This window comes from Didymosphaeria variabile (assembly GCF_027946475.1).
Source record: "Didymosphaeria variabile strain IMI 356815 chromosome Unknown scaffold_9, whole genome shotgun sequence".
Taxonomy (NCBI): domain Eukaryota; kingdom Fungi; phylum Ascomycota; class Dothideomycetes; order Pleosporales; family Didymosphaeriaceae; genus Didymosphaeria; species Didymosphaeria variabile.
The window spans coordinates 2,078,992-2,106,167 of record NW_026611628.1 but is presented as its reverse complement, the minus strand read 5'-3'; the positions used below and the strand labels follow the sequence as shown (position 1 = coordinate 2,106,167).

General features: G+C 53.2%; 8 protein-coding genes across 8 annotated transcripts; 5 read left to right on the top strand and 3 right to left on the bottom strand.

Moving 5' to 3' along the window:
* Window positions 1–105: 105 nt before the first annotated feature.
* On the top strand, window positions 106–1,792 carry N0V89_012033 (uncharacterized protein; the record flags this gene model as incomplete). The annotated part of the gene is made up of 2 exons (XM_056220758.1): window positions 106–153; window positions 197–1,792. 2 exons carry the CDS (start codon window positions 106–108, stop codon window positions 1,790–1,792), a joined length of 1,644 nt encoding a protein of 547 aa, XP_056066061.1.
* Window positions 1,793–5,317: 3,525 nt separating this feature from the next.
* N0V89_012032 (uncharacterized protein) lies at window positions 5,318–7,355 on the top strand (the record flags this gene model as incomplete). Its single annotated transcript, XM_056220757.1, has 2 exons — window positions 5,318–6,106; window positions 6,237–7,355. The coding sequence occupies 2 exons, from the start codon at window positions 5,318–5,320 to the stop codon at window positions 7,353–7,355; spliced, it is 1,908 nt and encodes a 635-aa protein (XP_056066060.1).
* A 3,780-nt stretch (window positions 7,356–11,135) lies between these two features.
* On the bottom strand, window positions 11,136–12,599 carry N0V89_012031 (uncharacterized protein; the record flags this gene model as incomplete). The annotated part of the gene is made up of 2 exons (XM_056220756.1): window positions 11,136–12,521; window positions 12,594–12,599. The coding sequence occupies 2 exons, from the start codon at window positions 12,597–12,599 to the stop codon at window positions 11,136–11,138; spliced, it is 1,392 nt and encodes a 463-aa protein (XP_056066059.1).
* A 2,146-nt stretch (window positions 12,600–14,745) lies between these two features.
* Window positions 14,746–16,389, bottom strand: NOC4 (Maturation and nuclear export of 40S ribosomal subunits interacting protein; the record flags this gene model as incomplete). Its single annotated transcript, XM_056220755.1, has 1 exon — window positions 14,746–16,389. One exon carries the CDS (start codon window positions 16,387–16,389, stop codon window positions 14,746–14,748), a length of 1,644 nt encoding a protein of 547 aa, XP_056066058.1.
* Window positions 16,390–16,582: 193 nt separating this feature from the next.
* ATP4 (atp4 subunit B of the stator stalk of mitochondrial F1F0 ATP synthase) lies at window positions 16,583–17,444 on the top strand (the record flags this gene model as incomplete). The annotated part of the gene is made up of 3 exons (XM_056220754.1): window positions 16,583–16,613; window positions 16,675–17,132; window positions 17,199–17,444. 3 exons carry the CDS (start codon window positions 16,583–16,585, stop codon window positions 17,442–17,444), a joined length of 735 nt encoding a protein of 244 aa, XP_056066057.1.
* A 3,830-nt stretch (window positions 17,445–21,274) lies between these two features.
* N0V89_012028 (uncharacterized protein) lies at window positions 21,275–23,179 on the bottom strand (the record flags this gene model as incomplete). The annotated part of the gene is made up of 1 exon (XM_056220753.1): window positions 21,275–23,179. The coding sequence occupies one exon, from the start codon at window positions 23,177–23,179 to the stop codon at window positions 21,275–21,277; it is 1,905 nt and encodes a 634-aa protein (XP_056066056.1).
* A 2,060-nt stretch (window positions 23,180–25,239) lies between these two features.
* Window positions 25,240–25,876, top strand: N0V89_012027 (uncharacterized protein; the record flags this gene model as incomplete). The annotated part of the gene is made up of 2 exons (XM_056220752.1): window positions 25,240–25,248; window positions 25,307–25,876. 2 exons carry the CDS (start codon window positions 25,240–25,242, stop codon window positions 25,874–25,876), a joined length of 579 nt encoding a protein of 192 aa, XP_056066055.1.
* Window positions 25,877–26,023: 147 nt separating this feature from the next.
* On the top strand, window positions 26,024–26,352 carry N0V89_012026 (uncharacterized protein; the record flags this gene model as incomplete). Its single annotated transcript, XM_056220751.1, has 3 exons — window positions 26,024–26,027; window positions 26,051–26,057; window positions 26,103–26,352. 3 exons carry the CDS (start codon window positions 26,024–26,026, stop codon window positions 26,350–26,352), a joined length of 261 nt encoding a protein of 86 aa, XP_056066054.1.
* Between the last annotated feature and the right edge of the window lie 824 nt (window positions 26,353–27,176).

The following is a 27,176-nucleotide window of genomic DNA, read 5'->3' as shown; positions in this document are numbered from 1 at the left end:
GGAAAACACCGGCCCGCTAGGAACTTTTGGCAAGTGCATTGCAGCTCTAACCCCACGACGTGACATCCACACTCAACTCTCCACTCGCCGGAGAGCTCAGTCAAGATGAACGTGCACCCGTCGCGGCAGGCTTATGTGGAGGAGGACGCGGAGGTAAGCAGTACATCCTTTCATACAAATACATCGCATGCGCCAGGCGGCAGGCGGCAGTCGCAGTCGCGAGAGCTTCCCCTTCATATCAAATGCGAATGGCAAGGCTAAAGCTGACAGATGGCGGATGATACAGCATGTACCCATGGAGGGTATTGATCTGGCCAATGTGCCTCTCGATCGCAACTATTTCATGCCATCGGACACACCTGGAGGCGGGAACGAGCGAGCATCCGACATACTGGGCCAATTTGAGCGCAAGAAGCGAGCGCAGCAGATTCTAGTTCCTACGGCCGATCGCGACATTAAGTTGAAACTCCGCTCACTGGGTGAGCCCATCACTCTTTTCGGTGAAGGGTCTTCAGAGCGACGCGACCGATTACGAGCCATCTTGTTCGAGCAACAAGAAGCTGGAGGTGAAGATGCGGATATTCAAATGCAGGAGGCGGATGAAGCGCCGGGCGAAGGCGACGAGGAATTCTACACACAAGGCACTGCGCTGCTTCTAGATGTACGGAGAGACATGGCCAAGTACTCTCTGCCGCGGGCAAAGGAACGAGTTGCTTTCCAGCGACGCGAGTCAACTATACCGCTCAAAACCCATATCGATTTCCGCAACAAGATCAAGGATCGACTGAAGGGCTTCGAGCTGTATGGGTCGCAGACGTCGGACCGACCTGTCAGTATTGTGCGCTTCTCGCCCAATGGTCAGTACGTCGCGTATGGAAACTGGGGAGGGCAGGTTCGGCTGCTCGAGGTTCCTAGTCTGGAGCAGAAGAAGGCGTACCGAGGTGGTCATACCGAGCGAGCTACAGGAATCGACTGGGTTCCAGGTGCCACCTTGCCCGGCTCGACCGTTTCCTCGTCAAGCGCCAACTTCGCGTCAGGTGGAGCAGGCGGCAAGGTGCAACTCTGGTCACTAGATGACGACAAGCCACTACGATCTCTGGAAGGCCACGCGGACCGGGTGTGTCGGGTGGCATTTCACCCATCGGGACGCTATCTTGCATCGGCCTCCGACGACACGACATGGCGTCTCTGGGACGTGAACACCGGCCAGGAAGTAATTATCCAGGAGGGTCACTCCAAGGAAGTCTACACCGTCAGCTTCAACCAAGACGGGTCACTGGTGGCCAGCGGTGGTTTGGACAGTATCGGTCGAGTGTGGGATGTGCGAAGTGGGCGCGTTATCTTCTTGATGGAAAGTCATATCAAGCCCATCTACGGTCTCGACTGGAGCACGGACGGTCATCGACTCCTATCTGGTTCTGGAGACGGATTTATGAGATGTTGGGATGTGCGAGCTATGCGAGAGACGAATGCTATCGCCGCGAACACCGGCGGCGTTACCGATTTGAGATGGTATAAAGGTACTGACGGTCCTTTAGACGGTGTGCCGCTGCAAGGAAATGGCGACGGAGAGTTGGTCCCGAAGAAGGCTTCAACTTTTGTCATTTCCTCTGGATTTGATAAGAACATTCAAGTCTTCTCTGCGGACGACTGGGCGCATTGTAAGACACTGCAAGGTCATTCGCAGGCAGTGTTCAGCACCGACGTTACCAGCAATGCCGACTGGATCGTCAGTGGAGGCAAGGACCGCACAGTGAAATTATGGGCGAGGGACGACAACGAAGGAATATGAGTATATACCCCAAAAAGTTCTTCAACACACTACAGAAGCTGAGAGACAAATGACACGTCGACTGTCTCCATGCAGACATTGAGGGAGGAAAGGAAGTCGTTTCACGGCCTCTATGAGGGCACAAGAGCTAGTCCTGTCTGCGATCTCGTCACAGGAAAGTCCACACCAGCAAAGGGCACAACTTGCGGAGCTTCGCCTCATGGAAAATAGGCGCCCGCTTCTTTCTGCATCGATACTATACCCGTATCTGGATCTTCACACTACAATCTTACAATTGTCTTCGCAGCACATCCCTCACGTCCCTCTTTCATGTCTCTTTCCTATTCATCACTAACCACCATGCAACTGCCGGACATGTGCCAGAGCATACCGCCTCGGTACTGGGAGGATCGCAGAGGTCCGTCAGTTGCTAGTCGCCGGCATTGTCTTCCATGGTTATCAATGTCTAGATTTCAACCGGAAGATCTTATTACAAACGTCTTCGCAGGTCATCCTTTACGTCTCGTCGATCCGCTTCTAGCGCCCCTGATATCGGAGATAGGCAGCCGGCATGAGACAACGTGCCAGAGCATACCGCCTCGAGAGCTGTAGGATCACAATCGTCCGTCCACTGCCATGCGGCTACGTGCGCGCGGGCAGGTAACGGCTTCCAAAAGGGGGCCGGCATGCCATGAGGTTACCCCACCACCTGGTCGCACGAGACCATGTACGCTGCTACCCTTCCGTCGGCCCCGTAGTAGACGCAAGTCGTCTAATGCATACAGTTGTTTCAAACACACCGCAAGGGACATGGTGTCTAACAGACCATTCTCTATTACAATTCTTCACATGCTAGAACAATTGACCTTACCTGAACATACCATAGACAGTTGACGATCGCTCACCGCACAATGGATCAGGCGAAGCTCTGTCGGATGTTGACTCGTTGCTTGGACCATCAACAACAGTCCAAGCTCTAGCGTCCGGTGGAAGAATCAATTGGATCGCTCACCGCATATCCGTTCTGAAACCTGGGATCCACCAGCTTGTGAAAATAGAAAGCAGGAGCCGGCAAGCTACGGACGGGCGCTTACCGTCATTGCTCCAAGGTTAGGCCGGGGACAAATTCCTGAGCAGTGTTGAGAGTGTGGAGGTGACTCACATCTTGAAGAAAAACTACGTGTACAGGTCTGCCAAGCCAAGAAATCTTCCCTACAATTCCATCCAACAGCATGACAGCTCGTTCAAGCAGCATTAGTGGCCGAGTCCGTATGCAACCACGCGAGCTTGCAGCAAGTGGAAGCGCGGTGCAGAAGTGCGCTGCGAAAGGGTAGGGCCACTAAGCGGTCCATTCACACTACAGCCTCACATTTGTGGCAGCCACACTTGTAGCGCTGAAAATGGAAACTTTGTAACTTCTCGCCTCGCACGTTGGGCCTCAATGCTCTCCGGCGCATGAAGACTGGATTATTGCTTTCGGGTCGGTGAGGCGCTCGGTCAATGTCGCAATTGTCTCGGTTCTGTTTACCAAGAAGCCATTGAACGGATTGTGTGGACTGAGGCATCCTCAGCTTTAGCCTCCGACGATGATCCTGGCATAACATCGTCCGTACGCGTACGCGCGCAGAGAGGATCAACAAGCAACGGGCGATCTGATCCAGAGCAAGCAGCCCTTCGCACGCGGGCTCTAACAGCGGCTGTGCATTTCCACCGTCCTGGCACCGCCTCTTGATCTCCAAGAGCAACACTGGCGTCGTAGCCGAAGCTCGAGTGACCGCATCTCTGGCGTAACGCGTTGGTAGGGATGGATTGTCTTAGTCGCCCTACTATCCGTTACACCATTGCGGATAGCGGCTACAAACAGGAAAAGCAGAATCAATAGGCGGGGAGAAAGATCATTGGCGAGCGAAACGCGGCCCTCTGCTTGTCAGTTTTCTGACTACAATTTGACGGCTGTCAGGCGGAGCCTGGGGCAAACCCGTCGCATTTGCGTAGTTCCGGAAATACATCGAAGGGAATTAGGGGACCAGGTAGCGATGTGAGATTCAAGTTGCAATACCGTCTGGCTGGGACGTGAGTTCCGGATAGACTACAGTTGTGGGACAGAACGATTACACAGTGGCTGCAGTGTTTGCGTCGGATCGCCTCCAGGCAGGCCTGCACCAGCCGCATGGAGATGGCGGTGCTTGGTACCTTACACCAGGCTCTCCTCACGAAAATGAAAAAGAGTACAGAAGGGGTGAGGGGAGCAAAAGCAGGCTTCCCTGCGCATCGGCGAGTAGCGGTGAGATGACTCGTGCTCGCGGAAGTTGGCAGATGACACCATGGAAAGCGAGGAGAGAGGGAGCACCTAGCGAGCCACACAGACTGGCTCGGGCGAAAGTGGGAAGTTGGAATAGAGTCGGCTGACGTACGAAGACGAATCCATGATGGCGATGCCGCAGGAGGCTGCAAATGGTGTTGAGGCTGCGGGAGCATGCGGCCCGGCAGCGCCCTCCTCCCTCAGCAGACCTGGGGAGCGTCTCCTGATGGACACAACAGCACGCTTCACGATGGCAGACTCTCCACCACGTTTACGGCGCCATCCGCGGAACGCAGCTCGCGAGCCTGGCTTCAGAGTTTTCCGCGAGCGAGGACGCCTGGGCGGGCACAGACGAATCAGGCCGGCGGGACGTCGCAAGAAGGGCCGGCCCGCGCAGAGCCAGACCAGAAGCGTGCTATCGATACATGGAATGGTACTGGCGGCGGGCGCGCGGGTGTCGTACCAGACTACTCAGTGTTTACTACTGCAGCGTACGGTAGTGAATGGATAGCGCGTGAAGTGAAGGCGATGTCTGTCCGGCCGCACACGATGGTGACAGCGGCTTGCCATCAGGGCGACAAACGGCACACAATGGCGCTGACGGGCGGCGCTCGTTCATGGTGCGATTGAGCACGCGTCGGGGCAGACGGGCAGGCAAACAGGCTGGCGGACAGGTGAAGCGATGGCTGGCTGCATGGGGCCTCTCTTCGCAGCGCTCTGGCCGCGCTCCGCCGCTGCGAGCAGCGTACAGCCAGTCAATCCTTGCGAAGGTGCTTCCGTGATGCAGGCGTACCCGACCTGGCCGGGGCGCCGAATGGCAGGACGCGCTGGTGTTTCGCTGCATCCCACGGAAGTGAAGGCCCCTACACGCCCAGCGCTGCTAAAGGCACCCCCCGGCCGCCTAAACGCGCCGAAGCACACACCCCACCACACCCGCCTGGATCACTTATCAGCAGGCCCAGCCCGCGCCGGCTAGCTGCTCTCGCTCCCCACCACAGACTCACCACCATCGCCCTGCACCGCTGCCCACGCCCGGCAGTGCGAGCAGACAACGAGCACTCGCTTTTATCATCAATTAACACGACGAGCACACGCAGCGCAATCGCCGCTTTTTGGCCGCTGTCCACCGCCTGGAGCTCCCGCTTGCCCGAATAGGCTGCCCACACCGCCAGTCCCGCACCCACACCGGTACTTTGCTACAAGAGCCGCTTAGTCCGCCATGGACTTCTCCCAATTCCAACCACATGGACTTCCACCGCCCCTCCAGCACACTCAGCTCCGTCGACCGGAAGCCCAGCGTCTTCTTCGACGACGGCACCATCGACGGCCAGATCCTCGACACCCCCGTCCTCATGTCGCCCACCACCAGCACCCAGGGCATCTTCTCGCCCGATACCTCCATCTGGGAGGACTTCTCGCACCAGGGCCAGTTCATCGACCGGACCGCAACGAGCTCAGTCGTCAACACCAACGCGAACAACCCCTTCTTCACCGAGCAGAGCAACAACCCCTTCGCCCGTCTGCCCCCCAACCAGGCCGCCAGCTATGGCCAGCAGACCTCATGGCCCGTCCAAGAGCACTCCGGATCGCAGACGCCGACTGCCTCCAAGCCACTGAACCCCTTCGCCCCCTCAGACTTTGGTGCCGCTCCCCCGCCCTTCGTTGCGGACCCTCCCCAGCAGATGACCTTCCACGGACTGCCAGTGCAGAGCAACGTAAGGCCCAGCTCCGTCTTCCCACAGGCAGGCCCCGAGCAACCGCTGTCACCGCACACCAACTCGGAGTGGATGGCTTTCAACCAGCAAGAGATGGACGCCCGCCCAGGGCCCAAGCGTATGAGAGCCAGCTCCCCGGCCCGGTCCTTCACCCCTCAGCGTGGCGGTGGCATCAGGAAGAAGAACGCTCGCTTCGACATCCCCTCGGAACGGAATCTATTCAACATCGACCGACTCATCCAGGACTGCACCGACGAGCAAGAGCTGAAGGAGCTCAAGCAACAGAAACGACTCCTCCGGAACAGGCAGGCCGCGTACGTACCCCCTTTGGTTTTTGCGTCTGGACATCTGGTCTTGGATACCATTTGGTCACCGTTCTCCATTATGTCATCACCTGTATTCATCAGCTAACATCATCATAGTCTTGACTCCCGGCAACGAAAAAAAGAAGCACACTGAAGAGCTCGAGGAAGAGAAGAAGACCTGGTCTGATAAGATCTGCGGCCTACAGGACGACTTCAACAACCTCAGGGTCGAGTATGACCGTCTTCTTTCCGAGAAGGAGAACTGGCACCGCGAGCAGATGGAGATGCATCAGATCGTCAACCAGCTCCACTTCGACAAGGAAGAACTCGTCCGCACTCACACCCTTGAGACTGGCGAGCTTCGCAAGAAGGTCTCCGTCCTCACCGAGAGGCTTGAGTGTGCCACGACCAACACTGCCTCCATGGCGCCTAGCTCTGCCTTTACCGACTTCACTTCGGACATGGACAACCTCAACATGAGCAACAGCGAATGGGACAACTACATCTTCGTCAATGACTTCGATGAGCAGACCCCTGGTCAGCAACCCCAGGAGCAGCCCCTTGCTATTGTGCCGCGCGGCAAGGACGAGGAGAAGCCGGTCGCATCCGGCCTCCTGCTTATGCTGCTCCTCTGCGGCGCTTTCGTCGCAAGCAAATCCTCCGGCTCTGCTGCACCGCCCATTCCTCGTATGCCTGATGAGGTCCGTGCCGCTTCCACCCAGGTTCTTGACAGCATCTTCAAGGACGCTGGTGTTGCACCTACTGTTACCGAGCAGGGTGTTGTCGCCAACCGCGTCTCCATGGTAGAGCCTGGCCCATCCGGCATGGCTTGGGCTAAGTCTGGTGCTGACATCGATGCCCTTACCGGATCTGCTCTCGACCAGCTGCACACTCAGCTCACGACAACCAGTAAAGAGCAGGAACACGAACAGCTTTTCTCCATCACACCGGCCCAGTACAACAGCATGACTTCTATGGACTTCACTCGCACCCGATACAGCATCGCAAGCGACGACTTCAGCGACCCACTCTCGCCGGGTTCGCAGCCGTCTCACCGCCGCAACCTTGCCGCCACTCTCGCTGCCATGCGTGAGCAGAGCAAGAGCGACGGCGCCGCCGACATCTACACGCGGAGCTTGCTCTGGGACAAGATCTCACCCGAAGTCGTTGTGGAGTTTAAGCGCATGGTCGAAGAATCTGCCGCCGCCTCCCGCCCCGGCACATCCGACGGCCACCCCTCCAAGCTTGACAACATCGGCTGAACAACCAAACTAACTACCTTCCCTATGTTAATTCCTTACGACTTGCATCATCTGCTTTCAGCATAGCGTCTTGGCTTCTTCCGGCCCTCCATCCATCGCCTGGAGGGCCCCGTAGGGCAAACAAATCAAATCTGCATCATGGGCCGGGGACCTGTTTTCGCGTCGACCGCTCGCCCTTCACTGGGCTTCGCATTCGTCATCCGCGTTTTCCTTTGCGCCAGCTACCTTTTGGCTCGCTGCTTCTGAACACTTTGGACGGCAACGTCGACTCTTTTACGCATTCCTGTCTGCCTTTCCAGCATGCACCTGGGCGGATTCTGAACCGCGGGAATCTCAACAGATCTCCGCTTTATATTTACCTTCATCGTTAGCGCTGCGTCATAGGACCGCAAGCGACATTTTTTGCGCCTCTATTATTTCATTATCCTTTTGGTTTTTGTGTTTGAGAGCATAGCAAGCGAGCAAGCGAATTTGGCACATTTGGGACTGTTTCTGTTTTCCACCTCTCTACTTTTGTTTTTCATCTATTCCCTTGTCACATCTGAATTTGTCACGTCATGCAGAGCGTAGCGAGCGTGTTATTGCCACGAAATGACTGCTACGAAGAAGACCATGTATGCTACGACATCTAGCCATCTTGTATATGAGGCACGATTCGCACTGAAGATAACTTGTTTACTGTTTTGAGCGCCGGTACTTAGGTAGTTGCAATTTAGGAGGGGGCTTGGAAAGTAGTAGTAGTATCTATTGGATTTGGTTTGCTGTGCCCTTGGCTGGTTGGCCTGGGTATCACACGCAAGAGACGAGTTTTACGCTTCACGATGCACACAAATGCTTAACGACTATGATGGATTGGCGAGGATGAGATACCACGAGCGTTTGCTTGAGCTGTTTTTGGAAAGCATGTCCTGTCTATTCATTCAATCTATCTATCAATCAATCAATCAATCAGCGTTTCCACCTGCCATTCTATCCATCCATTCACCCCCTTCCCCTCGCCACGCAACGCACCTCCTCCGTGAACGAAGGATTCTAGACTCCGCCTCCAAGCATGATCCCACGCTTGACGCGTCCCTCGCATCCCATCGCGCTGCGTTGCTCAAGCGACGACGATACGCGCCGCCTCCGTCCTCCAGGAAGCGCTGCCGTCCCCGGCGCGCTCACCGAGCCCATACAATGCCCGTCCTCGGACAGAATCCACACAAGCCTTGCACCCGTTGGAGAGTCAATGTACACCAAGACTCCACTCGTCCCTTGTACATCCAACGGCTACTCGACCCAGCGTCACAGCGGAGTGGGTCTAGTTAATCCCTCGCCCGTGAAGAGCGTCTGCAAGAAGGTCTGTGTTGAAGCGGAGTGCATAAGCATGCAGACCTGCACCTATTGCTCGCCAAACCAGCAGACGTCTAAATGCGCGACTCCCGCGGTCGCAGCGGATCCACTCAGTAACCTTTGTGCTGCAGAACGTGGGGTGAGAGGGTGAGGGGATCCTTGATGGATGGCATCGTGCGAGCTCGTCAGCAATACATGTCTGTCTCTTTCGAGACGCATTTCCATTACGGGCTGGCAGGCAACATTGGCCCTTCGTTCCTGAGTCCAGACCTGATCTCCTCCCCCGTTGCCATTCATCACCGTTGATCAATCAGCCAGACGTACGAGTCTGCCGTCATGGCACGTACCCACGCGCTTCTTCCACGCTACCTCCTACATAGAGATCACCTCGTCCTGCATACGTCCCAGTTCTCTGAAACAAGATCACCGGTGCTAGAAAATCACACTGGCTTTTAGTCTTTATTGGTATTTTCTACGCTGCCGATAGGTCGGGCGGTGGAAAATCACCGCAGTAGTTAGGCTACGGAGGAAAGAAGGGGGGAGGAAGGATGCCAGTCGACCCTGACCGTCTATCTCATCTGCTCTCCTGACCCACCATCGCTTCTGCGAAAGGTGCATCATCTGGGACTCCAGCTTGAGGGAAAGTTTGCACGCACTGCTTACTGCCGCGGACGTGCCTCGGAGGGAGAAAACGGTGCTGCTGGATATGTACAGGGTCACGGATTCAGGAAGGAGAGTCGCACGGCAGAGGAGACAGCTCAGCTCAGCACAGCACAGCACGGCAACAGCACATCGCGGTCGAATCTCCCCTTCCCACTCCCCACGCTGGAAGACGAGGCATTAGATCGTTGTGGTACGACACAGCTGCCGTGCGACTTTCCCTCTTGGATACCCTGTACATCACGGAATGCGAGGCGTACTTCCCCGCACGGAGAGACTGGTGGATGAATACGAAGCAGATGGGCTGACATCCCCCACACAGCACGTCGGACCGGGCGTGAGACTGAGGGCTGAGTGCCGACGTGTAAGCCAGTACCGTGTAAGCCACGGAGCAAGACAGATGATGCGATAGGAGGTAGTAGACGACTCGGCATACGAGCACGAGTCGGAGAAAGGCATGTCTCAGCCACGCTGGCACGGCAGAGGGTAATCTGATCGATAGATAGACCGATGGTCCAGACAGATGAGCGAAACCTTCTACCAACCAACAATTTTGGACGGCCGAGCGTGAGCCGCAAGCAACGAGCAGCATTCCCGGTCCGCCACTGACCTGAACATCTGACTGACGCCCCGGAACAATACCTGTGATCGCATCGGGAAGACCGATCGAACGTCGCTTATTTCGGATTGTACTTGTCCTTCCATATCCTGTTGCACCGTTAGCACGTGCCTTTCACACCCTCACTGAGCATCCCTCTTTCTCCTCGGTCCAAAGTAGGTAGTCTAGTAGCATCGTGTGCGTCCCGCGCCGCACACCACCTTCCCACCCGCCCCTCCATCGCATCAACACCACGCCGTCCGTCAATAGACCAGCCAGCACGCACGCACACCAGCCATATTGCGCCGCCAGCGACAGCACGCCACGTGTATGCGCTCAACACGAGCGCGCGGGCCCGACGGAGCGGGTGTGCGCCAGACGGATAGTGTGACAGGGCAAGCGTGGTGGGGTGTGACTTCGGTGCTGCGGTCAGGACCGTACCGGCTAAGCGAAGGATGCATCCAGGTGCTGTACTTTCAACGCGTGGCAGCCAATCGATGATGCTTGGCGCATGCTCGCCGTAACGCTATGTATTGCCCAGCTGCCGTCCCTCATTCGGCGATGACGAGCTCAATCGTAGTCATCGTGGGCAGGTGTTGGTGTTGAAGCGATAGCGGGATGATGAAGGCGGCGGTGCTCCGTTGTAACGTGCGCAGATTACGCCTAAGTGAGATCGCCTTGGATCTCGATGGGCTCCCCGATCGCGATGCTTTCATTCAACGGGATAGAAAACGAGGGCTGCTTACCACGTGTTGCCTATTGTCTTACTTCCCTTTGACTCTGCGAGGCGGAGGAACTGTGCCGCTTTGAACTGTGGGCGTTAGCAATAGCCGGCTTTCCTGATGCGTATGCTGCCCGACAAATGAGGCTGAACGATTCAAGAATAGATGGCGATGTGTCTTGGGATCCTCCGCGTGATGGTGGGATCGTTTATTGATGTTGACCGTTCGGACATTTTGCAGGTGGCCTTGGCGCAGACCGGTCAAAGTCGTTGTAGACGGAGAACAGCGACGAGGTATGTACAGATTTCATGGACCAGACATGGACCGAGGAAATGCCGGGGCAGCAGTCGAACCGACATGCCGTTATGAGCAAGTCGATAGCACTCTGAGTGCTCTCGGCCCGTTCATGCATCGTGGCGATGTCGGGAGGTTTTCCGGCACGCTCGGTATTAGCCATCGGTTTGCAGGCTAATTTGCTTGAACTGCATTCGGGCGCTGAGGTTCCCCAACAGACTGAGGAGAGAGAAGTGTTGAGGGGCGGAGGCTTGAGCGTGAGGTTGAGGAGCGGGAGGTGACTCTTTGATACGGTGACGAGGACGTCCGAATATGGGGGAGGGAATGAATGATTTTCCCATACACCGACAATGACGCCCCCGTCAAGACACGCAGTAGGCAAGCTGGCAATGGCAACGTCGGAAGACTTGTCGAGAAAAGGACGGAGACACGCGATAGAAAGAAAAGCTCTGAACGTACCTTATCCTTCTTCGTCCCAAAGCCTTCCACATAGCACCAGGCCACCTCATTCATAGCATCCGTATCCCCCAAATTCGCAGCCGTCTCATAATACTGCTTCGCAGCCACCGGATCCTTCTTCGTGCCCCATGCATACCGAAAGCAATTGCCCAGCTCAAACATCGCAATGACCAACTCCCCCTTCGCAGCACCGCCCTTTTTCATGCCTGCCTGCAGCGCCAGTCTTTCTACTTCCGCGCTGTTCGACGCCGCAACGGAGAGGTAGCGCACGGCTTGCGACATGTCTGGCTCGCAGCCCCAACCATGGCGCAACGCAAGGCCGTAGAGGACCTGAGAAAGTGCGTTATTCGCGCCGTTTGGGTCGGCAAGTTTGCCGAAGATCTTCGTGCTGGCCGCGAAGTCGCCGGCCTCGTGCAGCCGGATCGCCTCCTGGATGTCCGCATCATCTGGGGCGGCGCTCACGCTGTGACTTCCACTTCTACTCCTCCCACCTTGCTGTTGTGCCGGCGCCAGAGGATCGCTAACTTCGATGGTGGGCGTGTTTGCCCCGCTCTTCAGCACCGTGTTGCCTGATATCAGCACCGTGGCGCGCTTCTCCCAATTTGCTTCTTCTTCCTCGTTGCGCGCGACGCCGTCGCCTGTTACAGCTGGTAAATTCTCTGGCACGTTGACGCTGGAGGCGCTGCGCGTGCGGCCAAAGTGTAGCCTGTGTCCGCCCTTCTCGTTGTCCTGTCCGCCCCCCGATTCCGCTGCATTGCTGTGCCGCCTGAATCTGCCTTTGAAGCCTCGGTGTTCTGGAGCGGGGGAGAGGAAGGGTTGCGACGCGCGCGTAGGGTCGCCGGGGAAGGCGGGAGGCTCGATGGATTCGTGCGTTGTGGTTGTGGTGCGGTAGAATTGGAATTCTGGCACATCTGGGCTCAGCGTGGGCCCTTGCTCTGCGACGTTCCCCTCGTCTCTGACTTTGTCCTTCTTTTTCAGTAGGTCCTTGAGCGTCATTTTGAGCCTGGGATATGTGATTGCGGCCTCAGACGCGTCGATGCGGCGTGTATGCGGCTGGTTTCCGCAGGTAATGCTTCGTAGAGTAATGTGCTTTGCAACGCACTGCTTTGAGATATGTTACGGGATTCTAAGGAACGTCTTATATTTTCGTAAGGTGCCGGTGAGACTATCTACACGCATAGAGGGTGGCTGTAGGCGCTGCGGTGTCTTCGCAGGCAGCTTCGTTGTATGTGGTGCGGCTGTGCTTGGCTCTGCGAGCCGCCTCAGCCTCCAACATCAGCCCAGCGCTTGCGTTTGCATGATGGTTTCGATCAAACAAGCAAAAGCCGAACGACCCTGCTGACAAATTTATGCGTGTATCAAGCCTTCATTCATCACTTGAAGGCAAAGCGCAGAAATCTCGAAATATTTTGCATTGTATGTTCATTCAATGCGCGGCGCTCACTCAACGGTATTGGAGCTGCCTCGCAAAATCTCGGAGTATTTCCAAATTGCTGGATGCTCCCATATTCAAGATGCATTCCAAGCACCCAAAGCCATCATCGTACAAGAAAGAACCTTTAGCGCCAAACGCTGAAGCGGGTATCAAGAAATTGTGAGAACGCCTCAAGCCCGGTATGGAAGTCGCTGCTGATGCAACGACATCTAGTAGAAAGGTCCGCGAGAGATACTTACCTTAGTCGACCAGAAACGGCCAAACCGGTAGGAACTTGAATGCGACCAAGACATTAGGAAATAATCGAAGGAGAAGGACCGGAAACCTACATAGTCAGAAGGGACAAGCATATATACAAGGACGACGGCTTAGTCCTGTGATTCGAAAGCAACGTAGTCATGTTGCTGCGTGATAGCATGGTTTTGGATCTCGTCTGGAGAGCTCATAGCGTCTCTCATGATGTATTCCTCACCATCCACGGCGCTCTCCGGTGATCCAACGCCGGAAGAGCCAAGTGCAGCTGCCTTCATGCGAGAAGCGTGATGGACGTGCCTCAGCGGACATGACTCACCCGCGTCACAGGACCCGTTGTTAGCAAAACTTGGACATTCGTAGACGTGGAGACAGGGACAAGCTTCTCCTGCGCTGCAATAACCGAGCCGCCCAAAGGACCCGCAGACCGGTGCATTTCGGTCGATCTGGACATGGGCAAACATGCACGGTGAATTGGTGCATCGGTTCTCCAGGAAATAGACACAGTGCGGCGTGTTGTTGGGGGTCGTCTCGTGTGACAAAGAGCAGAGAGTGTCTTTGGTGCAAACATTTTGGTATAGAAATCGCTTGCAGAGAGCTAGCTTGCTGACGTCGTGGATGTCGGGGCACCGGAGCCGGGCGCATTTGCCTATTAAAGTGTCAGACAACAGATGATGGGAAGTATATCACTTTTGGAGCCCGATGAAAGATACCTGTGGATGTAAAGTTCGGGCACGGTGTGTTCGAACTCTTGGCTCGGTTGATCCGCTGTTCAGCTACGGTCAGTCTATTGTTCGTAGTGTTCAAAGAGATTTGGTTGATTTTTACAGTGCTGGACTCGTTCCAAGCCGCGGAGTCCTTGGCCCGATTCGATCGCGCGTGGCGAGACGTCGAGTAGGGCTCATGACCCGCGTATGCCCTCCTCTCTGCACGAGTGCGCGATCGTATGCGTTGAGGGCCAACAGCGTTGCCACCAGGAGATGTTTCGTTTTCATCGTTTGATTCTACATCGGGCGTATCGCTGAAGCAAGGGGTAGAAGCGCGGCGATAGCCGACAGCCGCACCATTGTTGTTGTTCGTCAGCTTGTAGTTGGGTGCACCTATCAGGCCTTGGTCGCGGAGATCTGCCAGCTTGTGACCCGTAACGTAGCCTACAAATCATGAGCCAGCTGCTCCGAAAATCCGTCTCTTACATACTTCTAAGTTCTGCCCGAGCCTTGAACCTGGCTTCCGGCGTGGCTAGAAGGGCAATCTCCTCCGCAGAATAAGGTGGCGGACCCGGTGGACGCGACATTTTGCGGTGGATTAAACTTGAACCTGTGCGATATGATAAGTATGTTAATCAAGTTGCGTACAACAAGAAAGAAAAGCGTAGACAGGGGCGAACGGAGGAGGCAGGGGAGCAGTATGTCTGCGCGACGGGGAGCAAGAGGAGAGCTGTCGCGCGGGGTTGACAAAGAATAACAGGGTCCACTGAGCTGGTGGCTCGTGCGCAGCGCGTCTCGCTGTCACATGATCGGTACTACTCCAGGGCTGGGCAGCTCGAAGTTCAATCCTAGTATACAGGATAAGCACACATCAACACTTTGTCAATCCATTGTAGTGAAGTCATTCTGAAATCAAATTCAGTTCCATTATCTATCTAGTGTCGTACACAAGACTTAGAAGCTTGCCGAGAGGATTCAATCCCTCCTCAGCTGTGACTATACGTTTCGGAATTTCGAACTCAACTTCGGGATCCTTCTTCAACTCTCTGTTCAGTTCCGTATCAAGGAGCGCAGTGTAAGAGTGGTCTAAGAAATCTTCAAGATTGTAGGACCGTTTCGTGAACTGCTCCGCGATAATCTTCGCTAGCGTCGCAACATTAGGGTGGTAGTGCGACTGTAGCGTCTCCAGTTCCCATACGCTACTCTCAATGGCATCTGTAAGAAGCGGGTCCTGCTCATCCATGTCGAATGGATCTTCCATGCCGTTTTCTTCCATTTCTTGCTTCAGAGCCGGGTCTCGTATCTCGCGATGCATCATGAAAGTACATGCAGGATGGCGCTTGAACATGTTGTATACCCATGGGATGACGACGACAATACCAGCCGGTGGTGCATACAACGCTAACCGGGAGAGCCGCTTGATAAAGCTTGCTACAAGCGTCGCTGGTAAATGTGTGGAGGACATGAATGTGTCTAGTAATCTGAAGAAGCGTGATCGGTGTTTTGAGTGCAGCAGGCCATCATCCAGTAACGAGTAGAGTTTCTGGTAGAAAGATGGGTAGTCGAGGTTCTTCTCGGACATGAGATAGTACAGTCCGGAAAGCGCCAGAAGAGATGTAGCGCCCCCAACATCGTATGAGTCTGTAAGGAAGTCCATGAGCATTTCGGGCTGCGCAAACCATGGTGCAATCTGGTGAGAGAAAACAGTCAAAACGGACTTTCGCTGCTCCTTTGTGATGCCTGATCGCAATGTTGCCAGCCAAGCTTCTTGTGCTTGCGATTTGTACGAGCTCAAAGAAGGCACCGGACTCTTGCCCTGGACCTCTGTGTAGAAATTCTGGACGTCGTCTTTCGATGCTGGGACGGCCTCAAGACTGAGAAGAAGTGACAAGCTGTTGCGGGCCACACGTTCCTTTTCTGAATCGGCGAGTTCGGATTGAAGTAGCGTTTTGATGGATCGAAAAGTAGAGTATCGGATGTCGTCGTAGGTGCCAAAAAACTTCTCCGCAAATTCGTCTCTCGAGCCATCTCCTTCAGGCAGTAAGAGAAGCGCCTCCACGGTCCTATGAAGGGGGCTATTCTTGATACTGAAGTCTTTCTGTGCTTTTGATTCTTCCTTGACCAGCCGTAAGAGCAGAGTCAACGCCACAGACTGCTTGGGTGGGTGCTCGCTGCTGAGGAAGTCGCGCAGCAGCACCTCTAAGTATTCCTGATATCTTTGCTTCAACCATGTAATGATCAAAGTCTCAGCCTCAGTCATCCTCTTGCTCTTGACCATGTCTCCGGTAGACAGGAGTCGTGTGAATACTCGACATAGTGCGACGGCTGCGAGAACGGATGCTTCGTCGTCGGGGTCTGAAGCTTTCGAAAGCTTCAAAAGGGTCGCAATATTGTTGTAGTGCTTTCGCGACTCTAAGATTTGCGATTCGAGGCGTAGAATCTCTTCCTGGGGGTCTTCGTCCTCGTCGCTGGAAGGCTTTGGGCGGGGTTTTGACTTGGTTGCGCGGCGCTCTGTTTCTCCCGATTTTCTCTTCCTCTTCACACCAGCTACGGCAGTGGATTTTATACCCGACATCGCAGCGGCAGGGCAATGGATCGTTGTGGGCGAATGTCGTGTTGCTGTTCGTCGTCGCACTTGCTGGTCGTGAACTTTTTCCCAAACGCCGGGCCGTGTTCGGCTAGTCGGCTTGGCGCGTTGATTCTGCACCGGCGAAGCTCTCAACTCCATCAACGACACCGCCCAAACCTCCCCACTCTCATCCACAGCAATGGCTTCTCGTCTGGCAAGGAGCGCGGTCGGTACGTACAAGCTCCCCGACGCGATTGCGGTGCCATTGACCTGCATACTCACCCGTAACAGGCGCCGCCCGTCTCCGCCCATCGCTCCCTCTCCGCACCCTCCCCAGCATCACGGCCCAGATCACCCCGGCCCGCTATCAGTCCAACCTGCCCGAGGACCCCAAGAAGAAGGCCCAGTCACTGCTCGATGCGATCCCCGTGCCCGGCAACAGCCCCATCACCAAGGCCGCCGTCCTCTCCGCCGCCGCCGGTGTGAGCACCTTCGCCATCAGCAACGAGCTCTACGTCGTCAACGAGGAGTCCATCGTCGCCCTATCGCTTCTGACCATCTTCTGGGCTGTCGCCAAGTACGCCGGCCCGGCCTGGTCCGACTATGCGCAGTCGCAGATTGACAAGATCTCCGGCATCTTGAACTCGGCCCGCGCCGACCACACCACGGCCGTCAAGCAGCGCATTGAGAGCGTACAGGACCTCGGCGGTGTCATTGACATCACCAAGAACCTCTTCGCTGTTTCCAAGGTACGACACAGGAGATGGAAATGAGATGGATAATCCGCTGGACCGATGGGGGCTGACTGCGTGTAGGAAACCGCCCAGCTTGAGGCTCAGGCCTACGAGCTCGAGCAGAAGACGGCCATCGCCCACGAGGCCAAGACCGTCCTTGACTCCTGGGTCCGCTACGAGGGCCAGGTCAAGGCGAGGCAGCAGCGCGAGCTTGCCGAGAGCATCATCGCCAAGATCGAGAAGGAGCTTGAGAACCCCAAGACCCTCAAGCAGATCCTCGACCAGAGCGTCGTCGATGTTGAGAGTGCGTCATGCCATGCTGCTTAGATGCTTCCCACTAACAGCTCACAGGAATCGTTTCGCAAAAGGCATAAGCTACCTAAAACGTCTCCTTTCTCATCGATTAGCATCATCCAATGTTACATAAATCTGTGCTATAGTCAACCGGGTCGGATAGAGTACCCAAAGTCAATTTCATTTGGTCGAAGCATCTTTGCGATCTATTCGTGTTGCATTCGCAAGCTTACGTAGCGGCACGTTGTCTCTCAGTTCATAAGTGAATCAACGCCGCAGATCTAAAATGCCCACTATTACCATGATAACTAAATGTCTGCAGCATGAAGGCCCATAGAAACAGCGCTATGGATACACAAAGCTCTACTCGCGCCGTATCTCAGAATCGCTCACTGTCACGTGGCAGGAAGAGTAGAAAGACAACTACAAGCATCATTCAGTGATCCCGGTGCATGTACTTTTGGATGCTGGAGCTCGCAGAGCTGACACCTAACATCCCGACTGATTGAAGTCGAGTATCGCAGGCTTTTATCAACCTCCGGCAGTTTTGAATTTTGAATGGCTAGAACGATCGAAAAGTTCACGCTTTATGCATTGGTCTCAAGATACACGTATAGTTATCATTGAGTGGAAAGATGGTGCTCATCACCACCACCGCTGCGATGGAAGAGTCGACATGGACGGGAATATCCGATCTTTGTGCATCGGCGGGAAAGTTCTTAAGGGAAGTACAGTCGATGACTTCCAATCCGGCTCCTACAATGATGGGCCACCAGTGGTATTTCCGGAAAAAAATGATACGATTTACGGGCTCTGTTGTGGATGTGTAAAACCATGACGCAGAGGAAGAGCCACGAGCGGAAGTTGCAGCAGTTTATGGTGTAATTACGCCAACATACATTGATTGCGCAAAACTTTTGCAAAGGGAGAGTGTGTGGTAAGTTAAGTCTGGACATGGACAAGTCGACTCCGAGATTTCGGACATGCACTTCTGGTGTGCACGTTTGTCGAAGTGCGGAGAGCATCGCCAGCACATACTGTTTGAGTACGTCTCTTTGATCTCCAACAGAACAGAACACATAAAATCTTGGACGGCGATTTTTAGTATCCGAGTGAGGGATGTTCACAGCTGGACTGTAATCGCCAGAAGTCCGCATTGACAAGTTTTAAAAGCGATGACGTCCGAAACCAGCACATGTCACTTTCTTCAATTGCGTTTAGTCACTACACGACACCGAGACATAAACTGCTGCTCTTTCCTCTTTCAAGACCCGAGGACCGATCCTCACAGTTCGAAATAATCGCTTGGAGAGCGGCTTGAACTTATCTAGAGAACAACCGCGTCCAACTTCCGCACATCAAAGTGTTTGTCGCGCTTTTTGGTATCCACACAAAGCAAGCCATAGCATTTTATGTTGCAGTCTTAGTACGAAGATGTTGCTTCGCCATGGTTCAGGGACGGGCGCACACACAAGCGCAACATGCCACATTATCTTCTGGAGTTTGTAGACAGCGGAGTTCTTCCCATATTTCCCACCCATTCGAGTATTGACTCCAACAGACCTAAATACATAGACAGCTGGCCATTGTGACTTGAGTGTGTTGAATGCGGTTTTTCTTTCTTTCTGAAAATGCGAGCGCACGCGGACACCGGCGCAGCATGGTACAGAGGTTGGAGTAATTTCAGACAGCGGAAGGCCCACATGAATGACACTTTTCCGAGGCGTGGCGTTTCTGCGACCCGAAAGAGCAAGAAAGCCTTGTTGCTCAGAAGCGGAAGCACACACCCACTCAACATATGAGGTCGTCTTCTGAATCTGTAGACAACGAATGGGCCCACATGCCAGAAGCTGTTCCTTCTTGTGAAGTCTTCCGAAAGACATCGGATGTGGCTGCAGCGATTTCAAATCTACTCGGAAACTGCAGGGGCGTGTGTGGAGAGAAGGCAGGCCTGAGACTGGTCTTTGTATGGCGCCCTGTGGCTCCGTCCATCGTAGTCCATCGTAGTTGGTTGTTTTGAGTTGAAGCTCCCAGACACAATGTGAGACTTGCTACATCTTTGGTGCAGTACGGCAAGGTCCCCGACAAGGCGAAGGCCCGTTGGTGTTATAGATGCTTTTATTGAAGAAATACAAAACATAGAGATCCCACCAACATGTTCATATCCGCCGTGTGGTCTTTTCCTCTCGCAACATGGCTCAATCTTGGTCGTAGTCGTCGAGCGGATTGTCCTCCCATGTGTAGACGAATGCAGACTTTGAGATCTACAAGATCTTTAGACCCCTCGAGTAGTGAACATAAAAGCTAAGATAGTCAAGTACTGTCTAGGTAAGTTAAAAGTTCACCTTGCGTGGCTCCTCTCCGTGCACTTCTGGACTTTGGGACGGTAGAGGGACCACATGACATGTCACTGTTTTGGTCGTCCACGCATTGCAGTGATTGTCCTCGTTTTCGATTGTAAGCAAAGACGACAGACGAGAGGGAAACATGTCTCTAGAGTGACATCAAGCCTGTCACGGACGTTCGATTTCGACACGAAAAGCAGCCAACATGAAGTTTCTTGTACTCGTTTTCGAGATCTCTGCCCATGAGATGTGATTCAATTCGCTTTTAGTCTCCGAAGCGGAGACATAGTGAGACCGGAAAACGAATTTTCTTTCATGACCGTGGACAAGCCTGCAAGTTCACCAGAGACCGCCTCATTTCTCTGTAACCACACCCTACTAAATATGCACAGGCAGCATCTTTGGAAGAGGAGCCGGTCCATTCGAAGTGTTTTGAGTTACCCTAGCGTAGCCGTATATATTGTATCAAGATCACGCCTCCGTGAATCTTATTGGGTTTCTATAACACGACCAGCCAGAATCATGGCTTTCCGATCAGATATCTGGACTTCCGAACATATTGGGTGGTGGTGTGATTTTGAGTGCTCTGGAGCAAAGTACATGAAAGTGTAGTACGATGTCTTGGTCGAGGCTATTTACAGGCTTTATGGTCCTCAGGCTGTAGCTATCCTCCATTCCCTGATGTTCTGACGATTTTGAATACCCAGGGCAGGACCCAAGTAGGGTTGTGAATGCTTCTGAGCCCCACATGCCGAGGTTCTGGGATCTTTTGGTGCTTCAGAAGAAGGGATGTGATACTGTCGTAAAACCATCTTGAGCAAAGATAAGGAGATTCAAGTCACCTTCTTATCCATGCTTTTATGGTTGAAAAGCTTGGGGTTTCCAGCGCAGGCGCCATGGTACAATTGTTGTCTTGTTTGAGACTCCGCATAAAGGTGTTCAAACTCTATGTTTTGTGTCGAGAGTAGAGCGCATAACAGAGGGCGACCACGCAGATGTGGATATTTTGAATGTACGTCATCGCGCAGGACACAGAATCTGGCTGCGATGTGCTTCAGTCCTCCGCATAAAAATGACCGGTGATGTCCTAGAATCTCGGAGCGAAGGACATTGTCTGTCTTTGAGTCGGTTTTAGTCAGGTGCGAGTGCTTCCAATCTCCTGCTCTTCTCATGATTAATCAAGCTCATGATCTGAAGTCCACATACGCGGCCACTATGAAATGGTGGAGCTAATCTCTGGGGCCCCTTGCACATGTGTGTTTCGACATACATCTTTGGTCTTTGGCGCACAAGACATACTCCGCAGCGGTGATAGTTTTGTTCAAGCTTAGGAGAACGTTCTGGAAGGTGCAGGCCGTGCCAAAGGAAACGTAGGCTTTAAATAGACTCTCAGAAATCCTCCATCTCGATATCAAGCTAAGGGCCCACGGGTAGGTCCAGGTGCGAAGCAGGTCACATGACTCCAAGTTCAGATGTACCCCTCCGCCCATGATATTCCGTTCTAGAGATTTTGCTTCCCTACTCAATGAAAAAGGTTCTTTCTCGTTCACGTCCCAAAACCTCCCCATCCATCATTCCATGACAATAGGCCTCGCCCAAGAAGGTATGCCTGTCTTCTTCGCCCCGTGCTCTCAAAACGTACGGAAGCCTAGCACCACAGAAGACAACCACCGAGTCACCTGCAACTGCTGGATCAGGACACATACCGAGATATCCTCGGCGAGTGATATATAGCCGCTTCCCGTCCATACCACTCATGCTATTACGGTATCTCCCAGATGGAGACCGGCGTATCTCCTCAGCAGTCAACTGCCGCTCTCCTGCCACTATTATTTCGGAGATCTTCACACATTCGTGATATGCATCTTCAACGAGTGGCTTCCTGGCACGAATGTAGTCAACCTCAGGATCCCAGTACAGATCTCCGATCGGCACTCGCCATGTCGCTTCGGCTCGTCGGAGTGGGTTCTCGTAGATAAGTTCGTCCTTGGTGGCAGACTTACTGCAGAACTCTTGAAGTGTTTTGAAAAGGTGGAGGTATGATGCGTGATCGTCCGAAGCATGCCACACATTCCCCACTTCCTCGATTGAATCAATCAAGTACCCCCGGATACTAAGAACATCTTGAACCATTTTCGGCAACATAGAGACCTGAGTGCTGCCAGATGCACCCAACAGGTGCTCCTCTGCAGATTCAAAGATGGTGTAATATGACGGCGCAAGATTTGGCCGCCAGTCCGGAACCCAAGTTGGTAGTCCTTCAATATCTTTCTCCTTCGGGAACTGGGAGAAGCTAAGGATCTCAATGCGTCCCTGTCGGATCATTGCTCGAGCCACATGCGTGAAGATTGAAGCGACATTCAAGGTCGTATAGTCGGGCCTTATCCCCAGCTGCTCGGCATCAACAGCCAGAGCGAGTAGCCCATATATACGATCCCGATTTTGCGTTGCTCTCGTATCGCTTTCAACAAAGAGCTTTCTAAGCAAGTGGAAAAGCTCTTCTCCCTCCCCTTTGCTGTTTGCGTACCTTTGACGGCGCTTTCGAGTACTCAGTAGCGGCCCCAAACGGTGTGACTGTGCTTGCAAAGCGAGCTGGGCAAAGCTAATTCCTGGATTCGACCTCATAGATTGCTTCAACGCTGCCGCAAATATGTTGCTCGCTTGTCTGACAAAATCCACAGGAACGATCTTGTGTCCGCAGACGAGGACCGTGTCCGGGCACAAGCTGACCTCCTGCACAATCCAGACACGATGGAACCAGGGTCTCTCATCCAGATCAACGATCGCCTGCATCAAGTCCTCGAATCGAGGCCGCGCTTCATCGACGAGCTGGTGATACGGTTCCGTCAAAGGATCGTCCACCGAACGGCTTTCCATGATCTCGAGTAGACGGTGAATTTTCTCCTTCGTAAAGTAGGATTCCAAGCCACCTGCAGTTTTCTCCGCCTTCTGCCCGATGTCCAGCCACAGGTCCATCAGTTCGTCTGATCTATCTGCGGCGGGACCAAGCCAGACGAGGGTTTGCTCAGCTTTGCGGTATATGTCGGACATTAGTAGCACCTGTTCTGATTTTTCGGCGCCATTGCTCTGATCGATACAGACTTGATCGACCCATAGATAGATGTCCTCCTGTTGACTGGCGATGTATTGAAGAGCAGTGTGAAGGGATGGGGTGATGTTGAGCTGGGTTCTGTTCAATTTGAGGAAACTTGTTTTCTCTGCGGTCCCCCAGGTGTACGAGAGAGCTTTGAATTTCAGTGGTGCTGCTATAGGTGTCGTCAAAAGCTCGCAAACAAGGCTGCCGTTTGAAGGCGACGTGGTACTCTTGGGAGTCGTTGTCGGTTCGGCTAAGCGGAGCTGAAGTAGGCGAATATGCGTCGTTGACGACGGCAGTGCACAAGACTTGTAGTCAAATTTGGACATCTTCTAAGACTTCAGCATGCAGATTCATGTGGATTGCATTGTGCAGCAGGTTCTGGTACACGGAGGATACTCGTATTTAGTCAGGCTCCCTTGCCTACTTCTGACCTAGGGCGGGTGGTGACACCTGGGCAAGCTGAACACGAGTTCTTTCGTATTCAGCTCTCGAACCGAGCCAGAATCCTGCAACTGCATGAGCATTCTTGTTCTTGGAACGCCTAACACAGGCCGCATAAAATCATCGAATATTCGTATATGGTCCACATTTGCCTTCACATTCAAGCTTGAGCTTTTCAGGATTCCCCACAAGCGCAGTATATGCCTCCTTCTTTGGAGAGGTCCACCCAAGTTGAAGGGAGTGTCTTCGAAATTCTGCGCAGCGCTTGTGCAAGCAAGGCAGCGCCGTGCTTGATAGGAATACTTGTCTACGTTTGCATACATAGGCTGACGAGACACCCACTGAACAGAACAATCACATCGAACTGATTTTCCGGGCTGGGAACCCTCCACACTTGAACTTGTCGAGATTGGCTTTCCAATAAGACATGACTGTTTGGCCAAATCCCTTTAGTCAAGCCAGGAAGCATCGTTTGTGTTGTGCGGAGTCTGCTAAGAGCACGTAGCACTGCATGTGTCGGTAGCATGGACTTGTCCACATCATCTTCAAGTACTACCTTTTGAACACCTAAGACACACGACATTGCTCTTTGTGCATACAATTTCCGTACCGCCTCATATGCAAGGTTATGCCGACATCCTTCTAGTCTCCAGAGCAAGAGGCATAAGGTTTTGCTTCGTGTATTTTAGTGAGGTAAACAATTAAAGAAATGTGCAGAGGCGGAGGAGCAGCTGAAGTGTACTCTTCTAAGGACCGTCTTCTCCCAATCCGGCGACGTACTTCGTTCTTTCGCTGGGCTTGTGTTCGTCTTTCGATCCTCCCCACGCAGGGTATTTACTTGAGAAGTGGGGTTCTGTTTGGGCACAAAGTGCCACGCGTTACCGTCGCACCGCACTCGTTGTATGATGTGATGAGTTTAAGCCGCACGGAGCGCTTCTTGGTGTTTGGTTCTTCCCCGCACCGGTTCATTATTTCGTCAGTAAGCACGGTCATCCACTCCTCGCTTCTATAGCAAATATATGACGGGACCTCTGCAAGTAGATCCTGAAACTCTTGCCGAAGGACCTCCCGAAGCACTTCCTACGCAAGGACTTCCTGGTATACTTGTGAAGTTCAGTGGCTTTCAAGGTTATAGCTCGAAGCACCAGTCTTATCCATCTAGAAAGACGCCTTATCACCAATTCGCATCTTCCGGACAGCTGGGGCACTCATGACGAATTGAAACGATTGTGAGTGTATATGCCTTTGAAAAGCGTTGCTTCAACGTGGGAAAGCTGAATCCATGCCACGTCTCAAATCGGAAACGAAGAGTTATTGGGTGCCCATACGAGGAGATGAAACAAATAGTTCAAGAGATCCCTATCTTCGAGAAGTTTGGAAGCTGACTCCAAGGTAGAGAGTATGGCGTATCAACGACCAAAACCGAATATCGACACATCCAACACTCTCAGTAGCGTGGAAGAGATGCTGGAACGGAGTTCAAGGAACATTGAGAGTTTGCCACCGGACTCCCTCTCTCTCCTACGAGTTCTCTCAATGCTCGATGGTGATTCCATACTTGATGAGATGTTGACAAAAGGCGCAGAGAAAGTTCGACTGGCAGATTATCCTTCGGATATGATACAGTACTATGACTCTGGAGAGGCACTCTTGAGATCCTCTCTTGTCACTTGGAATAATGAGTTGACTGGTCTTCATGTTCATCGCATAGTCCAGGACGCGGTATGCGGAAAGCTAGGTCTAGCTCTGTTCAAGGACGTCTTCAGCGCAGCAACAGTACTTCAAAGCGCTGTCTGGCCGTTTATTGACAACAGGAATCTGAATGAAGTTGAACGGCTACATAAAGTTCAGCTATATCAACCCCACGTCTCTCGCTTGCGGACGGTACTCAAAGAACGTGGAGTGGAAAAGGTCAAGCCCTCACTCACGATCGCATCAATCTTCAATGAGGCTAGTTGGTAAGTCATTCAACATGTTTAAAAATCGAAACTGAGAACCACAGGACATATCAGCTCCAAGAAACGGGCTATGGCCTAGTAACAGGCGACGATTATGCTGTTCTAGCCCAAAGAATTGCGGCCATCGAAGGAAACGATGAAGACGAGAACGACAGAAGCAAGATCTTGTCAGATAGCTACCGTTTCCAGGGCATCATAGGAAGCTATCTTGGCACTGAGAAGGGCGTTAGCTGCACGAAGAAGTGGATCGAGCTGCTCGTAGAACGCATTGCGAAACATCAACTCAAGGAAGACATTGATACCCTACCCATTGCTTACAATGAGTACGGTCGGGCTCTAATGCGTATTCCGAACGAGAAAAAGGCATTGCGCTCGTGGGAGGTTTCGAGCGATATCATCACAAAAAGGACTCCACCTGGAGAGTTACCCTTCCCATTCCCATGGTTCCATCGAGCACTCATCTATGCGTTTGGAGGGCAAGCCGATCTTGCAGACAGTCTGATCTCTCCCATTCTTGAGCAAAGAGAAAACAAGCTTGGCACAGATGACACTAAGACCTACGAGTACGTCGCAAAGGCAAATCGATTTCCGGAGAAAGCGCTGACCAGTTCAGAACGGGAATGATACTTACCTGCTTGGGGCACGTTCGGCGGGCTCAAGACAAGAAGAACGAATCGTATGACTACAATCAACGCGCCGAAAAGGTGGTTCCCAAAACTACCGGAGATCGATCTCTTGCATCGCTCACTGCGTACTACCGTCTCGCTTGCGATGAGTTCGACCGTGAACGATACAAAGAAGCACGGTAAGTATATCGGTCCACTGGCATGTATACTCTAACAATGATCAGTACCCTTCTAGAGAAGATAGTCTCCTTCATTGGTGAAGACAAGTGGTTCAAGCCAATCGCAGCTCGCGGATACTGGAAGCTAGGTCGTACGCTTTTGCGTGAAGGTGGTGATGATAACGAGGACGAGGCGCAGACGCAAATTGACAAAGCAATGAGCCTTCGACATGAGATTGCTCCAGGCGATGATCGTAAGGAGAGAGACTTGAATGACCGTGATTGGGATAATCTGGTGTTCTACTTGTTCAGATAAACCTAATTTGACGTGACACACCTCGGCCCGAAGCCAAGGGTGCAAACACTACCATACAGAAACCAGATCTCACCCGTTACAGAAGCATATCCGTGCGTTGTAACAACTCGAGGCGAACCCTTGAGCACTGAAACCAGTCACAAACGTTCGGGTAAAGGCAACAACGAGCGAGCCCGCACCCTCGTCCTGTGACTTGCCTGCGCCATGGAACGAACGCACCGCTCAAACAGCAGATACCAAAATCACAGACTCCAAGTTGCGAGCGTCCGCTATTATGGAGCCGAGGCTCAGGACGACCTCTCGCCCACATATGTCCTCGGCCCCACCCTTTCTTAACACCCCAGCCAGAACACATCGACCTGTCCTACTATCCCACTAACCTCCCGCAAACATGGTGTTCTTGCCATCAACTTTCAGACCCGGAGCAGGACACAGATAATCTTGATCGGGCTTTTAGTCCCCGGACATGTCTTTTTCGATTCTCCGTTTTGGTCTCCCAGGGCTCAGCACAAGCCATGTAGCAACGTTTTGGTGGCTTTAGTCAGACTTAGGAAAGCCTTTGAGATGCTGAGTGCAGGTTGTGTGCAGACACCCCGGACAGAACATAGTCCCATCCCGCCATCCCTTGAACCTCCCGCACACATCGTGTTCTTGCCATCGACTTGTAGACCCGGAGCGGGACACATGGTCATTCTTGAACGGGTTTTCAGTCCCCGAACATGAGCTTCCTCTCATACTTGTTTAGTCTCCCAGAACGCGGACCAAACCATATAGTGGTGCTTGGGAGGTTTTAGTCAAGCTTGGGAAAGCTTTGAGATGCAGAG